The sequence below is a fragment of the Erpetoichthys calabaricus genome, chromosome 17, assembly GCF_900747795.2.
Source record: "Erpetoichthys calabaricus chromosome 17, fErpCal1.3, whole genome shotgun sequence".
NCBI classification, from domain to species: Eukaryota; Metazoa; Chordata; class Cladistia; order Polypteriformes; family Polypteridae; genus Erpetoichthys; species Erpetoichthys calabaricus.
Window position 1 is genome coordinate 10,236,592 of NC_041410.2, and position 18,120 is coordinate 10,254,711.

An 18,120-nucleotide genomic window follows, 5' to 3' on the forward strand; every position below is an offset into this window, starting at 1 on the left:
TGCTTTGAAGTTGTCATTATGGGTTACTGCGTGTAGATTGATAGGCAAAATAGCAAGTATATCCCAAAAATGTAATCTTAAAATACAATAATTTATGTGTGATCACCAGCTGGAACATATGGCTTCTTAATTCTGGGGTCTTCATCTGTCCAATAGGTATCTTAAAGCTGGTACTGTGCATTTGGTGCCCACTCACCAACTCCTAAGGTCTGTCTCACTAACATCTAAGTGTTCTCTGCACAACATGGAAGATACCAGGCGTATTTGAAAGCTAATACTAGATGTGGATTCTAGCAGTTGCATACCTGAGACTCTTGAATTTTCCAGGTTTAGCTGGTACACTTGAAACCGTAAATTTCTGCAACGGTGCTGAAGTGTTCTTGCGCATGCTGAAGCCTCCGTGTGTGCTCTCCTTGTAGGAGATGGGCTCTCATGTAACAGAGCTTTGCATGCAATACCTAGAACTTGCCAGAAGAAAAATGCTTTTACGAAAGATTGCACCGCTTGCATTAGCCTCATGCTTCTTGTGCTTTCAATCAGCCAGTGCTGATGATTTATGAAGCTGTCCATTGGCTTGTGTCTCAGCTTTCTCACGTTAAGCTATCTCTGCCTTTAATTGGATTCAGATGCTTCTTTTTAACTTCCCTCTGTGACAGATTTCAGTCCCACATTGTTCCTGGAGCCCGAGGCAAGGGTGATGTCCTGTACACGGTGACGGAACATGAAAGGAAATGCTTTCTTGAAGGACTTGCGGAAACTCTCCCCCATGAAGGCATACACAATGGGGTTCAAGGATGAATTGGCATAAGACATGCAGTTGGCCCAGGTCTTGATCTTGTAGGTCTCATAGTTGGCCTGAAAACCTGGATAGAAGCCTTGACACAGAAGGAAGAGTTGGATTGGGCCCCAGCAGATGCCGAAGAGCAGAACAATGACTACCACCATACGGGTGACCTTCGCCCTCATAGCAACCGAACGCTCTGAGAGAGGCTGCACCTGCTGAGGAAGATGTAAAGAAAGCATCAGAAAGGGAGAATACTAAGGCCACACTGGTTACAAGAAGATGACTCCAAATACAACGGATTCAAAAAGTATTCAGACACCTTCACTTTTTTCACATTTTCCTGTGGTGACCTTTCTGTTAAAATCACTTCAATTTATTTTTCCCCCACCCACATCATGCAACACATATTAGCCCAGAATAGCAAAGGGAAAAACATCCATCCATCCATTTTCCCACCCGCTGAATCCGAACACAGGGTCACGGGGGTCTGCTGGAGCCAATCCCAGCCAACACAGGGCACAAGGCAGGAACCAATCCCGGGCAGGGTGCCAACCCACCACAGGACACACACAAACACACCCACACACCAAGCACACACGCGGGCCAATTTAGAATCACCAATCCACCTAACCAGCATGTCTTTGGACTATGGGAGGAAACCGGAGCACCCGGAGGAAACCCACGCAGACACGGGGAGAACATGCAAACTCCACGCAGGGAGGACCCGGGAAGCGAACCCAGGTCCCCTGGTCTCCCAACTGCGAGGCAGCAGTGCTACCCACTGTGCCACCATGCCGCCCAAAGGGAAAAACAGGATTTTAGAAATGTTTGCAAATATGTTATATATATATGTCTACACATGGAAGTGTGTGTCTGTCTGTCTGTCTGGGCTGGAAGTGTGAGGCTACAGCATGAAGCTGAAAGAAAGCCATTCTGTTGCCAAAGTGAAACTGCTGAGGAAAGACAAATGAGAGAGAAACTCGCTTAGCTGCTGATAGACAAGGGGGGGTGAACACGTCCGCAAAACAAAACCACTGACTCTGCACATATTTTTTTTTCTGATGATTTCAATAGTTTCTAGGAGCCTGGGCTTTTTACAGCACGGGCTTACATGGAAGCCCAGATAGTATATATATACACTAGCTGTGTAAGCCCATGCTGTGAAAAGCCCAGACTCCTACAAACCATGGATTCTGATACTTCAAGTCAATCAATTGCATCGGTTGTGCATTAGCGGCTAAGCAAGGTTCTCTTTTTTCGGTGGTTTTGTTTTGCAGACATGCTCGCCTCCGTTGTCTATCAGCGGCTAAGCAAGTTTCTCTCTCCTCGGAGGTTTCGTTTTGCCGATGTGCTTGCCTCGCTTGTGTATTAGCGGCAGGGGTTTCACTTTGGTGACAGAGTCGCTTTCTTTGAGCTTCATGCTGTAGCCTTGCACTTCTGGGCTGGACAGACAGACAGACACACTTGCATGTGTACATGTTTGAGAATAGGATATACAGTGGGTATGGAAAGTATTCAGACCCCCTTCAATTTTTCACTCTTTGTCATATTGCAGCCATTTGCTAAAATCATTTAAATTAATTTTTTCCCTCATTAAGGTACACACAGCACCCCATATTGACAGACAAAAAAAAGAATTTTTGAAATTGTTTCAGATTTATTAAAAAAGAAAAACTGAAATATCACATGGTCCTAAGTATTCAGACCCTTTGCTCAGTATTTAGTAGAAGCACCCTTTTGAGCTAATACAGCCATGAGTCTTCTTGGGAAAGATGCAACAAGTTTTTCACACCTGGATTTGGGGGTCCTCTGCCATTCCTCCTTGCAGATCCTCTCCAGTTCTGTCAGGTTGGATGGTAAACGTTGGTGGACAGCCATTTTTAGGTCTCTCCAGAGATGCTCAATTGGGTTTAAGTCAGGGCTCTGGCTGGGCCATTCAAGAACAGTCACAGAGTTGTTGTGAAGCCACTCCTTCATTATTTTAGCTGTGTGCTTAGGGTCATTGTCTTGTTGGAAGGTAAACCTTAGGCCCAGTCTGAGGTCCTTAGCACTCTGGAGAAGGTTTTTGTCCAGGATATCCCTGTACTTGGCCGCATTCATCTTTCCCTCGATTGCAACCAGTCGTCCTGTCCCTGCAGCTGAAAAACACCCCCACAGCATGATGCTGCCACCGCCATGCTTCACTGTGGGGAATGTACTGGACAAGTGATGGGCAGTGCCTGGTTGTCTCCACACATACCGCTTAGAATTAAGGCCAAAAAGTTCTATCTTGGTCTCATCAGACCAGAGAATCTTATTTCTCACCATCGCAGAGTCCTTCAGGTGTCTTTTAGCAAACTCCAAGTGGACTTCCATGTGTCTTTTACTGAGGAAAGGCTTCTGTCTGGTCATTCTGTCATGAAGCCCAGATCAGTTTCTGCGATGGTTGGCCTTCTAGAAGTTTCTTTTATCTCCATAGATATCTTATGGAGCTCAGCCAGAGTGACCAAGATGTTCATGGCTTGTCATGGGTTGTCTCCCATGATTGCTCAGTTTGGCTAGGTGGCCATCTACAGGAAGAGTCGTGGCTATTCCTATCTTCCTCCATTTAAGACTAGGTAAGACAACTGTGCTCTTGGGAATCTTTAGTGCTGCAGGAATGTTTTTTGTAAACTTCCCCAAATCTGTGACCTTAACACATTCCTGTCTCTAAACTCGGCAGACAATTCCTTTGATCTTGTGGCTTAGCTTTTGCAATCATGTCCTATCAAACGAATTAACCAGGGGTGGACTCCAAACACAGTGCAGAATCAACTCAACGATGATCAGTGGAATGGGACGCACCTGAGCCAAATTTCACGAGTCATAGCAAAGGATCTGAAGGATCTACAGTACTTGTGTCAATGTGATATTTCTGTTTTTGGTTTTTTTTTTTAATAAATATGCAGAAATTTCTAAAATCCTGTTTTCAGTTTGTCATTCTAGGGTACTGAATGATGATTGATGAGGGGAAAAATAATTTAAATAATTTTATCATAAGGCTGCAACATAGCAAAATGGGAAACAAGTGAAGGGGTCTGAATTCATTGTAACTGAAGAAAGATCCTAGTGACCTGAGATTTGTGAGCATGAAGGTGGCAATACCTGATAGTTGTTATCGATGGGCTCCACTACGGGCCTTCCCACACGCTTCAGCATGATGGTGTAACAGATGCAGATGGTCAGGAGGGGTAGGAGGTACACGGCCAAGAAAGTATAGAGGATATAGCTTTTTTGCTGAGATGGTGTCGGAAATTTCTCCATGCAGTAGGTACGCAGGCCATACCAGAAACCCACCTCTGTGTGGTGATACAGGGCCATGGGGAGAGACAAGATGAAGGAGCCTGTATCCAGAAGAACAAAAGAAAAAGTCAGAATGGCACTGAACTAATGAACATTAACAACATCAATGCTGCCTTGCTCACCATTTACGTGGCAGTCATAATATTTTGGTCTTCTTACATATATTATTTTATCATTTATAGTACTACGGTGTTGTAACATGTTAGCCATCTTGCCTGAAGAAGGGGCCTGAGTTGCCTCGAAAGCTTGCATATTGTAATCTTTTTAGTTAGCCAATAAAAGGTGTCATTTTGCTCGACTTCTCACTTTTTCATTTATAGAATGTATTATTTTTTTACCATTTCAGAATCTTCTTGTATATAAACGTCTACGCGTAGAAGTGTGTGTGTCTGTCTGTCCGGCCAGGAAGTGACAGGTGGAGTCGGGGTAAGGGCTCCACCTTCGAGGAAACAGAAACTCACTTAGCCGATGTGATGGACGGCCGGCAGCTCAACCCGGCTGGGACGCCCCTGGAATGGAAGAATGGGGGGGGGGGACGGGGGGGGGGGACGAGTGTGCTACTTGCTGACACTGCTTTCCCCAAAACGCTAGATGGCAGCTCCCCTGGAGTGCAGTGGTACCCCGGTTTCCTGCAGGGCACTATGGGACATGCAGTTCGGACACACAGCCCTGTTGGGTGTCGCCAGGGGGAGCTGTGAAAGGACCTTGGGACATATTCTTTCCTTATAGCCCGTGAAGTACGAGGTAGTCACGAGGACGGAAGCACCGAAGTACTTCCGGGCTGAAGAAAATCTCAGTTCTTCGTTAGACCTAGAAGTGCCAGCCAGTCAGGTGGTCGTAAGAACAGAAACACTTCCGGGTCAAGAACTATATACAGTAATCCCTCCTCCATCGCGGGGGTTGCGTTCCAGAGCCACCCGCGAAATAAGAAAATCCGCGAAGTAGAAACCATATGTTTATATGGTTATTTTTATATTGTCATGCTTGGGTCACAGATTTGCGCAGAAACACAGGAGGTTGTAGAGAGACAGGAACGTTATTCAAACATTGCAAACAAACATTTGTCTCTTTTTCAAAAGTTTAAACTGTGCTCCATGACAAGACAGAGATGACAGTTCAGTCTCACAATTAAAAGAATGCAAACATATCTTCCTCTTCAAAGGAGCAAATAAATCAATAGGGCTGTTTGCTTTTAGGTATGCGAAGCACCGCGGCACAAAGCTGTTGAAGGCGGCAGCTCACACCCCCTCCGTCAGGAGCAGGAAGAGACAGAGAGAGAGGAGACAGATAAAAAAATCAATACGTGCCCTTTGAGCTTTTAAGTATGCGAAGCACCGTGCAGCATACTTAAAAGCTGCACACAGAAGGTAGCAAAGTGAAGATAATCTTTCAGCATTTTTAGACGAGCGTCCGTATCGTCTAGGTGTGCGAACAGCCCCCCTGCTTACATCCCCAAAGTCAGGATCACAGATAGTCAGCGCAAGAGAGAGAGAAAGAAAAGTAAGTTGTGGCTTCTCAGCCATCTGCCAATAGCGTCCCTTGTATGAAATCAACTGGGCAAACCAACTGAGGAAGCATGTACCAGAAATTAAAAGACCCATTGTCCTCAAAAACCCGCGAAGCAGCGAAAAATCCGCGATATATATTTAAATATGCTTACATATAAAATCCGCGATGGAGTGAAGCCGCGAAGGGCGAAGCGCGATATAGCGAGGGATTACTGTAAAGGACTGTTGGGAACCCAGCAAGCGAGCCAGAGTTGGGAGGGAGTAGGCCAGAGTTTGCTGGGTCAGAGTAGAGGAGAGATTTGTGTGCTTTACTACTGTTATTGGAGTTGTTGCTTGTTTATTGTGGTGGAGGTGCTTTGGGGCACTGTAGAAGAAAATGAAACAAATTCTTGGTGTTTTTATCCCGTGTCCTGCCTCTGCCTGTTGGGAAAAGATAAGAAGCAGTGCCACCAAGCGGCCACACTGTGACACCGCTAATACAGAAGGGAGGTGAGCACATCGGCAAAACTAAATTTGTTGCAATTCAGGGGAAAACTGCTGTGTGTTAACATAATAATGAAACATTTCATGACTCCGGTGTTTTTATTTACTTATTTTTGTTTATTAATACTTCAAAAATTGTTATTTCTTCTTTGGTACATGTTTATTAAAGTATAAGCTTGGTATTTCTCAAGTGGACTTTATTTCTTCACAATCATGGTATACTGTACACTAATTTCATGCATGAAATTGTGTTGTTAATTGATGCATATTTTCCAAATAAAAAAAAAATAGCCTGCTTTTGTGTTTTATAATGGAGCCACTGGGTATCGGGGGTTCCATTATGAAAAAAATATTGCGAAAACGTCCACTTTGAAGTAGCAAAGATTTCGATTTATAGAAACATGTCTTACCCAATTATGAGAAATGCTTGTGACTACATACTGTATTTAAGCTGGACATAAGAAATTTGACCACAAATTCTTAGTATAATTATCTCGAGGTAAAGATATGTTTCTTGCTCACTTGTCTGCTTGCAGCAGGCCCCCACGGGTTGAGTTATGATAAACCCGACCCACTTCACCAAGCTATATTAAGCTTAATATCCTACTTTAGCTTCTGCAATTCTGTTCCTGCAGCGGTTATGTTCTGCCACGACCTGTAACAACAGACATTCGTGCTTTCAAATCGTATCTTTTTTTTTTTTGTCCTAAATGGTGCCGACTTTTCGCCCATAACATTCTGTGTTGTTATTATACAGAGCAAGAGTCACGTCAAGTGTCCACATACAGAATAGAGCACATATGAGTTTCATCAAACTTTGTACAAATAACAATAAATCTGATCTGGACTGATTAACCTGCGTTGTATATTTAATACAATCTATTAGTTTTTGATAGAGCCAAGCAACCTGCACATCGCATTTCCCTCATGGTGTCTGTCATCCAAAAAAATACTCAGAAAACGAACAAGGTAGAGTGTGCAATAGAGCAAAGCAATTATGGAGTTTTGTAGTGCACAATGAGACACTTTTTCTTGAGGATATGGTAATAAAAGCATTTTTTTAACCGTTTTGGTCCTGGATTTTCTGTTTTTATGGGAAAAAATTATGTTTTGAGATATTCTACTTTGGGGTGTCTAGGAAGCTCAAAAATGAAAAAAAAAAAGATCACTATTATTATACAGTATCTGCCAAATACTTCAGTCTTCTTGAGGAAATAAAATTGAATGTGGAGCTACTTACTATGTGGTGCACACAGTCTGGAAACGTTCATTTTCACTTTTGTGTTTTGCAGACTGTATGCCAGTCTCAGTCTCTACAGTCTGCGGTAATAATAGCACGCCTGGTTCCGATGGCTGTAAACGTACCCGTGCTTTTCAGAAATGTTTGCATATTTATGTACTAGTCATAGGATGTCAGGGCCGAAAGAGTTTTTAAAAGAATAAATTCACTGACACTTACTGATACCAATCAATATGTAAATACACAGCAGAACATGAAAGCATCAATAGACCCAGGTCCTGTGAGGCAGGAATGACAGCTCTGCGTGACCACTATGCCTCAGATGTTAAAACATCTGTACTGAACTTACTAAACTTCAACCTGATTGAACCAAGGTGAACTGGCATTGCTAAAGTGGCCTTCTGAGATGGACTGGCACCCTGTCCAGAGATTGTTTCTACCTTGTACCCAATGTTTGAAGGGGTAGGCTTCAGCTGGCGCACAACCCTATCCTTGATAAGTGAGTTAGAAAGATTGATGGATGGATTGATCAATGGATGCCTATAATGTCTGATCAGCTCTTGACACTCATTTCCATGCTACACACGTACTCAGTATTCTCTCTCACAGAAGCTAGGATAAGAGACACTTATCAATCCAGGGACTGCAGGCGATATCTTTGTGAAATAACAAAATTAGCTTCTGAATAGTGAAAGAGTATAGGCGATCGTAAGTGTGGCTTTTTCAGTTAAGTATTGTTTATTTGTTTACAGAACAGAGACAGCAATTCACATCTAGGCATCAACATTCAATGTCAATAATGACTCTTGCCAATAACTTTCTGAGGAGGATCCGCGCAGAGATGGCCTTAGGGGGTGTGCTGGTCCTAGGGCTGACCAACCCCACGCGGGGCTGGTTACGTCAAACGCTGTTACAGGCAGGTGTGGACTATATGAACTTGTGCGTGAATTTAATAGAAATAATTTTAACATCCATTCATCCAACCATTATCCAACCTGCTATATCCTAACTACAGGGTCACGGGGGACTGCTGGAGCCAATCCCAACATACACCGTATTTTTTCACTATAGTATTCAGCTAAATTTTTGCACGATAACATGCAGACTTTGTGAAAATATAACGATATAATCTATTTAAAAAGTGCAATTCATAATTCATGACAATGCAAAATGCGATGCGGTGTCATGCGGAAATTAATAGGACCTGTTCTAGAAAAGTACCCAAATTGCAAGTATACTCTGACTCTCACTATGCAGGATGTCATAACTCTCATTGATGTCATGTCAGCCGGTTATCATTATCATACTTGTTTTTGTGCATTAATATTCAGACTATGGAATGTTTTCAAAGACGTACTGTACATGTACGGAATTTGAGCTTGAAGAGGGATTTTTATAGGGTTCCTCTTAGAAGCATCTCAATATATACACATACTGGAGAATATAACTTGACAAATCTGCTTGAACGGGACACACGGACTTCAAAAGCGGGGCTCCCTTAGGTGCGGGGCCTGGGACAGTTGCCCCACTTGCCACCCCCCAAACGCCGCTCTTGGATCCATGTCCCTGGTCATGAAGGGTAGCATGGAGGAAGACAAGTGGTAAAGTAAAGCGCACACCTTTTAAAATGGCTGAATCTCACAACAATGTTTTGCTTTTTTTTCCTTTCTTTAAAAGACTATGTTTTGCAATGTGTGTGTAATCTCAAGACATGGATCTCGAAGACTCGATAAAATTAAAAAAACAAAGGGATTTTTTTCTTACAATGGGACCCTGGTACCCATAAGCTTCATTATAAAACACAATTAAAAAATATAAAAAATGCTTTACTTTAGAATGAAATTTCATGTGGCAAAATTAATATATTCCATGATTATGAAGATATAATTTGGGCTTCTTCAAAGTGCCCTCAGTCATCTCTTTGTAAGCAACAAAGTGGAATGGAGGAGTATCACCCATCCTAACTCCCTGCTGCTGTTTTCTTAGAAATAACAGAATGGCAGACCAAAATGTCGCACCATGACACGTGAGCCTGCCCACACACAAATGTGTATCTGCTCAGAGAATCCATTTATTCTTTCCATACCTGCTTAACAGACCTACACTAGCAGGAAAACAGAAAAATGGGGGGGGAGTTAACCACTCACTCAAATTTCAGCTGCCAATTCCAATAAGAGTAGCGTTAAAAAATATATCAAGTAAACGCTTCAGTAACTCAGACATATTTTATAACTTACCAATCCAAATGCCCACACTCACAGCCGTAGCAACACGTGGGCTGCGTCTTCTCAGTGACTGCAGTGGGTAAAGAGTAGCATAGCAGCGATCGACACTCATGGCGGTCAGAGTGATGCAAGTGGCCTGAACTGTGACCTACAAATCCAGACAGAAAGAAAGACAGAAAGGTGAATTGTTGGGGGGTTAAATGTGATGTGACTTCAGGACAGCATGAAGACAAAGGACAAGGCAAATACAAATGGGATTAAGCACAATAGTATGCTGCATTAGTGCCCTCTACTGTCTCAAAGATGTTACTGTTCTATATAATAAGTACTAAAAGATTTTTTTCAGTATTTTTTCTTCCTCTCAACTTGAAGCCTTATGTAGAGGCCCTGTTGGGTTCCATGGGTGCTGCTGAAGGTGCTGCAGGAATTGCCGAGCCCTACTTTGTTGTGGTTCCGAGTCACCCGAAAGTGCTTCTGGACCACGCTAATGGGCCATTGGAAGTACTCCCGGGTGCAGGATAAAAGGAGCCTGCTGCCGCTGCTCCAGGAGCCAGAGTCTGGAGATAGAAGACTAAGCTTGTCAGAGGAGGAGTGGAGGCAGAAGAAGAGAGAGAGAGAGAGAGAGAGAGAGAGAGAGAGAGAGAGAGAGAGAGTGCTGTGAGCTATTATTGTGCTTAGTTGTAACTGTGCTGTGGAGGTGGGAGACGATTTGGGAAGCGTTTCCCATAGAAAAGTAAAAATGTGTGTTACTGCACTTGTGGCTGTGTCTGTCTTTGTCAAGTTTGGAGAGCTGGTGCGCACCCTGGAGGCCACTATATACATAAACTTGTGTGTGTGTGTGTGTTATATATATATATATATTTTTTATTTATTTATTATAAAATCTATTTATGTCTTTATTTATTGACCTTCTGTTAAAAGCCAAATTTCCCTCTGGGAAAAAATAAACTTCTATCTATCTATCATATAGTGCCTTTCACATCTATCTATCTATCTATCATATAGTGCCTTTCACATCTATCTATCTATCTATCTATCTATCTATCTATCTATCTATCTAAAGGAGAGCCAGAAATGGCTACAGGATGAGACTTATACATGTAAAGCAATCCCAGTAAGTCTAAAAGCCCAGAAGTTTCAGAATTCAACATGGCATTAAACCAGAATATTGCTTAAGGAATCCAATTAATTCTAACAGCTTGGAAAATTCATAACTTCACAATGAAAGTAGGGGCGGCAGGGTGGAACATGCGTGGAATTTACATGTTCTCCCCATGTCTGCGTGGGTTTCCTCCCTAAGTCCAAAGAAATGCAGGTTAGGTGCATTGGCAATCCTAAATTGTCCCTAGTGTGTGTGCTTGGTGTGTGGGTGTATGTGTGTGCATTGCAGTGGCCTGGTGCCTTGCCCAGGGTTTATTTCCTGTCTTGCGCCCTGTGTTGGCTTGGTTTGGCTCCAGCAGACCCCCGTGACCCTGTAGTTAGAATATAGCAGGTTGGATAATGGATGGATGGATAATGAAAGGAACACCAAACAATCCGTAAAGGGAATCACAGTAACTGAATATTCTCCGTGAAAGGTAACCACTTTGTTTATCAGAGCTCCTCTATGCAGATGCTTCCTTCCTTCTCATCCATCGTTTGCATTTAATGTAACTGCATTCCCACCTTCTTCATCTATTATCACATTTTATCATGCTGTTTGTTTTACTGTATATAGCTTCATACTGATTATTACATGAAAACACATTTTTTCAAAGGTTTTGCTTCCTGAAAAAATTTTGGTGCTTATGATAGACAGATGAACACACATATAATCACAATATATTATTAATATAATAAATGTCACAAATGAAAGGCTTTTCACCTCAGCCCCTCTGTATTCCCCCAGGCTAGCTGGCCAGTCACTTCCTGCTTTTTAATCGGTCTTTTCTAAGAATATAATTATAACCAGCAGTAAGTATAACAGTTGATTTCTAAATTGTTTTTTGTCTATATTGTTATAATATTATTACACCATCCTCCTAATCCATATTACTAAACGAGAATAAACCGGATATGGACGCAGGGACACGGCGATGGGACCATGAGATGTACTGCGCAGGCGCGCGTCTCATAAACCGCAAGTGAAGTTGTATCCACCGCGAACGAAGGAGTCACGGCCCAAGAACGAAAGAGCTCAATTAACGTGAATGAGAAATGAAGCAACAACATGCCCATAGCTACCACTAACGACACAACCACACAAAAGAGAGGATTCTGCGCTGCACCCCAGAGTCAAACGTGAGAGGCTACAGAGGCCCCACAGGTCCATAAAGATAGTATGAAAGGCGCAGGTGTCACCGCCATATTGTGAGTGGCACTACTGCGGAGTGAAGTTAGGAATAATGTGCTGCTTGGGATTGTACAAACCGTTGAACGCTTTACACCGAATTCAAACACAATACAGCTCAACGATACAAACACGAGCCCACCTGGATAAGATCAATGAACACAGGCGCCTACAACGTGCATCTGAAACTGCGGAAGCAAAGCAGGCATGGGTTCAAAACGAAGGACCACAACTGATGGAGATGAATAATCTCTTTCAAATCTATTTCGGGTTACCCAGGACCAGGGGTTGGCGAGCGAAGTGAGCAGGAGGTGGAGCCCCCTAGTATCAATCTATCCCAGTCAGGATGCCAGTCCATCCATCACAAACTCCTTTACTAGTGAGCTCATCAGAAAGCATCTCATAAAGCAACAGTTAAATATCTAGTATCTTTAATAATGAGCATCTCAAAGGTTTGTGTAAAGCTGTCAGTAAAGTACAATCTGTTTTTAACTGCCCTTCATAGTGTGCCTTATCAAAAAACAATGTACCAAGAAATTAGAAGCACTTAAGACCGAAGCTGGGCAAAGCCAGCCTGCCTGATGAAAGGGTTGTCTACTATCAAACAAGTTGCATGATGGGTGCCTGACGAGGGTCGGCCTGACACATCACACTGGTAATCACTCATTGAGGACAACATACAGGTCAGGAGCTCATAGCCTGCTGTCTGCTTCCCTTATTTCTTACTTTATTGTCATTATTATTATTTTCCAGTCCCTGGCAGGTTTTGTTCACTGGGAGTATTTGTCACTTTCTCCGCATGCCATTCTTCTCCGCTTTGTTACTTTTCATTTGTTTTTGCTCTTTTATGACCTATGGGTCTGATGGCTAAATTCTTTTTTTCCAGAAATGAAGAATTTCTCACATCAAGAATTGCAATTTTGCTGTTTTCACCTCTAGGCAAAATAATCTCCAGACAGAGAATTAGATTTCAATTTGATGCTGGTTTGAGACATTTGATCAATCTAAAGGGCAATGTGGTGTGTGTGTGTTGGTTGGCGGGGGGGGGGGATGGTGTTATTATATGAGAAGGAAATAAAACAAACAACTCTCATAGTTTCCGTTTCTTCTGCTTAAATTGCTGACATTCCCTGTCTAATCTTCAAGCAGGACTGACCTTTAGTCTCAAAATTGACAATAAGTGTGAACTTTCTCTTTGCTGGAGTATAATGGTTCCTCTTATGCACCATTACCCTATGATTATAATTTATTATTATTTTCTTGTTGAGCCAGTGGGATACCTAGCTGGTAGCACTGAGATCACCTCCACATTGTCACACCTTATCAGAGGAGCAGCTCATCTTTGAATAAAAGAGGTGAAGATCTGGAGTAAGAAGAAAAATTACAATCTTGTCCGAGGATGGAAGAGGCAAAGATCTGGAATGAGGACACAAGTAAGGTGGAAACGTGTCAGAACTGGCCTGCCTCCATATAATGAGATAATGTTTGATCACTTATGATGGATTATGTACAGTATTAGGGAGACAGGACTCAGGTTAAAAGCAGTATTGGAGTAACAGACAAGATCTCAGTTTGAGGAGGTCTGCACCAGGGGTCTTCTTGAAGTCCTTACCTCTTTGATCTGGTCATGGATGTGTTGAGTTATCCCTATCTCTCCCATTTGCAGGCTTTTTGCTGATGACATTGTGTTGTGTAGCAGCAGAAATGAGAAAGTGGAGAGGAAGTTGGAAGAATGGAGAAGGGCTTTGGAAGACTAGTCAGATGATTGAAGATAAATAGGAAGAAGACAGATGATCTGAGGTTTAATGATGATCAGGGTTCAGAAGTTAGCCTGCAGTGGGAGCTCTTGAAAACAGTGGATAAGTTTAAATATCTAGGATCAGTGGTAGCCCAAGATGGAGAATTATATGCAAAGTGCAGTGTGGATGGAACAATTGGAAGAAGATATCAGGAGTGTTGTGTGATCAAAGAATTAAGGTGAAGTTAAAAATGGTATAGTTTGTAAGACAGTGGCAAGACCAGGCTGAAGTCGTATGAACATGTGATGAGGAATATTTGGCGAAAGAGTGATGGGCACGGAGAAGAGAAAGCGAAGGAGGCCAAAGTGGAGGATGGATGAAATAAATGAAGATTTGAAGGAAAAGGGCTTGACTGGCAAGGAGGTGCAGGACCGAGCTGTATGGAGAAGGTTGATTGAGCATATTGACCCCACAAAGAAGTGGGAAAAGATGAAGCGGAGGAAGTTTGATCACTTTTTACTTTCTCATATTCAAACTGTAGGGAAAGTATTGCAATTGACCAAAAATTCGATGTCGAGATTTTTATGAATCTCAACGTTTTAGACCTCCCTGACTTTCTCGTATAAGAAGTATAGGGAAAGTGCTGGAATCCTCCAAAAACTCCATGTCAAGATTTTGATGAATCTCGACTTTTTGACCTCCCTGAGTCTGAAAATACTAATCTTGGAATTTTGTGTGTGTGTGTGTGTGTGTGTGTGTAAACATGATAATTTCAGTATGCTTTCTCTTAGGTCAACCAAATTTTGCATACAAGTATTAGGTTAGGGTTAGGGTTGCCCCTGCACATTATATTCAGGGGGAGCAGCCTTGGACACTGCAATACCTCCCCTTGGACGCTAGATGGCCACCCCCGCTGGGCTGGAGCAGCACCTCGGGTTCCCGCAGGGCTCCCTGGAAATTGAATTTGGGGGCAGCCCTGTTGGGTCCCGCAGGCACCACCAGGGGGTACTGTGTTTGGAGACTCCAGAGCCCGTATGGGCAGCATATTCGTCACACCCCAGAAGTGCAGCCAGAACTCGGTGATCAAGCACCTGGAGAACTTCCGGGTGAACTATAAAGGGAGACAGCAACCACCACTCAGGGCCAGAGTTGATTTGAAAGAGGACGAGGCTGCCTGGGAGGAGTGGTGGTGGTGCCGCCCGAGGATTGATTTCTTTGTGCTGTACTGAAGTGCTTTTGGGACTGTGTTGTGGCTGGAGGGATTACGGGGAAGAAGTGCCCTCCAGCGGAAGAAAAATAAAGTCTGTGTCATTTTAACACGTGCCTCAGTGTGAATCTGTGCTGGGACGGGCATGTATATAGCGCCTTATTCACAGGTACAATACATAGATTTCTATCAACTTTTGGGCTATTTCCGTTAACGCGAAAAGGTACTTTACCTTTTATTCATGCAGCTGCAGAGCCTGATTTATTCAACTTTACTTTTTATGACAATTGTTCAATATATTATTAATTTGATTTTATTTGTTGTTGATGGTTCTTTAATGTACGTAATATAAAAACATAATCATTGTCTTGTGGTTTACTCCTCAAATATCCATCCCCATATCTCAATATAAAGAAAGTCGAGGGGAGACCACCCCCAATTTTTATTAAATAAGCTGAATGACCTGTCACACCTCATTGTGAGTCACAGCAAGTTCAGGTAATGTGCTGTGGAGGAGCAACTTAAACTTATTTCAGATGCTATTTAATGCTGGATGGGTTTCATCTGATACAATCAGGAGGAGTGGAAAACGCAGGAGGGTGACTGTATTATTTCCACTCACTGCTATTTGTTAACAGCTCCCTTAGACAAGGGGTCTCAAACATGTCGCTCACGAGTTACCAGTAGCTCACAACCCCTTTCCAAGTAGCTCGCCAAAGGGTTAATGAATCCTACATAAATTTGAAAACTTGATTAGTCAAATTAAGGGTGAGCGATCTTTCCAAAAAACTCATATCACGATCCTTTTAACACAAAATCACAATCCACGATCTGAATTGCAATCTCTCTTTTCAATGTGGCAGACACTTAAGAGAATATCCAGACACAAACTAATCAAGACCTAAGTAACACTTTATTTTAAACTAGCTGATTACCCAGTGGCTTCGCTCACTGAGTGCAAGGGAAAAAAATAAAATGTAGTCTATAAGTTATTAAACAGTAACACATTAACATTTAAGAAGTAAAGATACATTGAGCACTAGTGGAGTGGTTTCGGGTAAACTACATTTTAAAGGCGGTATAACATAACAGGTAAGTACTGTAGTACTAACAGCAGCTAAAATGTATTTGGATTATCTCTCGGTAGTAGATCCCTTTTGAAAGGCGCTACACGACGGCTGTGGTATAGAAATTACATTTTCTATGTGAACATCCAAATTCCTGCCTGTGGTAATGTGCCTTACTGGCATTACCAGCAATTAAGGAAAATTAGTTTTGTGTCCTCTGCAGTGTTAAGAGAGAAAGGCTTTGGTTTGGGATAAAAGGAATAAAGGTATAAAGAAAGGAAATTTGCCTTTTTCTTTTCTATAGTATAGAGAGACGTCTTCGCTGACTATATGAGCTCCTTTTGGGAAGCGTCGCGGCAGGTCTCGTGCAGACTGGAGAGACGGCCCTGCCATTAACCGGCCGGGATGGCACTGTCGGTTCTCCACTCCTGTGCGTGCCTCCCGCGACCCCATAACCCTATACGTGCAAAAGAAAGTGCGAAGCGCCTTAATATTAGTTTGCAGTTGTCTGGGCTATAGTTCAGGGGATGGAGGAAAAAAATTAAAAGTGCTTACTTTCACTTAAGGCAGAAGCGAAGTCACCGTCTCAAAGGCCGGCACAGCTACGCGCGCGCCGGTTGATCGACTTTTATTGTATTTTTGCAGGGCAGGAGACGCCACTTTTTGCAGACATGTTCACGTCACCGCGTGCCTACGGAGGGATGACGTGGAACAGGTTAATTGGTCGGCGCGAGGGCACCGAATACAAAAAGGAATTTGTCAACAACCTTGCACTATGTGCCTGTGATTCAAGTGAAAAATAATTCTGATAAATGTGGATGCTGCCCTTGCGTGCTTAACGGGCAGAAGGTCCAAACAATTCCCAAGTCCAACACTTTACATGAAGAAGTCTGTACATCTTCTTAGATGTAAACTCTCCATCTTCTTAAAATAATTGATTACAAAAGCAACCTTGAATGTTGCGGGGTTTTAGTGACCCGAACTCACCTTAAGGGACAGTAAGTAGTCATGCAAGGCAATTTACAAACAGAGTCCTGCTTCGATGGCGCCGATTACACTCATTCGCAAAGATTTCCACTCTCCCAGGAGCCAACGGGGCAGTTGAAGTGTCACAAACAGTGCGAGAAGAGAGGATGCTGCCCGAAACTGTGAAGCTCTCGACCCGGCAGAGCAGCCCAACATTCTGTGCCTCCCAGTGTCCACTTTGTTCTCAACGTAATTTCCATATCGCGTGGTCATAAGTCATTTACGTTTCAAACGCGAAAAGAATTTTATATACAGTATATAGACAGATATCAAACAAAGTTGAATTCAATGTTCTCTCATTCGGTAGCTAAGCGGAGGTAAGGACCACGCCCCGAAGCTGACACGTGAGTGAGGAAGGCCCCGCCCCTCTCCCCTGGATTCACGCTAATAAATCGGCACCGCAAGCGAACTCTGATACAGAACGAAATGAGAGAAGTCGCAAAATCAGCTGGAATGTTCAAGCAAATTATAGAAAAACCCAATCTAAATCCGTTAAGTATCTCTTGAAAAGCAGACAGACGGACAGATTTTATATATCATATATTAGTAAACCTTCAAAATAATGTGAAGTTAAAGTCTCAACAGCATTTCTGGAGCTTAGTAGTGCCAGATAACTATAAGAATCGTCACCAAGCAGCTCTGAAAATGTCTGCTTTGTTTGGGTCTCCATACCTCGGTGAGTCTGCCTTTTCCGCCATGAATGTCATGAACTCAAAGTTCAGAACAAGACTGACAGACGAACATTTAAATGACTCCATAAGAGTGAACCTCAGTGGCTCCACTCCACCAGACACCTGCCTCTCTTGTTGACTCCATGCAGTGCCAGTCATCTGACGAACTAAAAAACACATCACACATGCAACTGGACCTGTGAATAAAGTGGCACAGTGACATGTGACAAAATAACAAATGAATAAGTCAGATCAGTGTATTTGGAATTGCATTGTTTAGTTTTGACAGCATTCCTGTTTTAATTCAATAGTGTGAAATACACTAGAAAATGCATACAGACGTACAAAATGCACTTGCGGGTGAACTACTGTAAATATTTTTTGTTATGTTTTAATGCAAAATGTGAGTTGTGGACACCAGCATTTTGTAAATGTTCAGGCAAAATAAGCGTATTCAGTTTGTTTGGGTTGAAATAAGCTATGAGAATAAACGTTAGAAAACATGAGTAGCTCTTAGCCA

At 42.7% G+C, this 18,120-nt stretch overlaps 1 protein-coding gene across 1 annotated transcript in view; it reads right to left on the minus strand.

Moving 5' to 3' along the window:
• Positions 1-240: 240 nt before the first annotated feature.
• LOC114667425 (G-protein coupled receptor 54-like) overlaps positions 241-18,120 on the minus strand; it is a 29,006-nt gene continuing 11,126 nt past the window's right edge. The window contains exons 3-5 of the mRNA XM_028822734.2: positions 9,574-9,709; positions 3,908-4,146; positions 241-999 (exon numbers count right to left, since the gene is read on the minus strand). Coding sequence (XP_028678567.1) covers positions 637-999; positions 3,908-4,146; positions 9,574-9,709 — 738 coding nt within the window. The 3' untranslated portion in view covers positions 241-636. The remainder of the gene's footprint in view (positions 1,000-3,907; positions 4,147-9,573; positions 9,710-18,120) is intronic.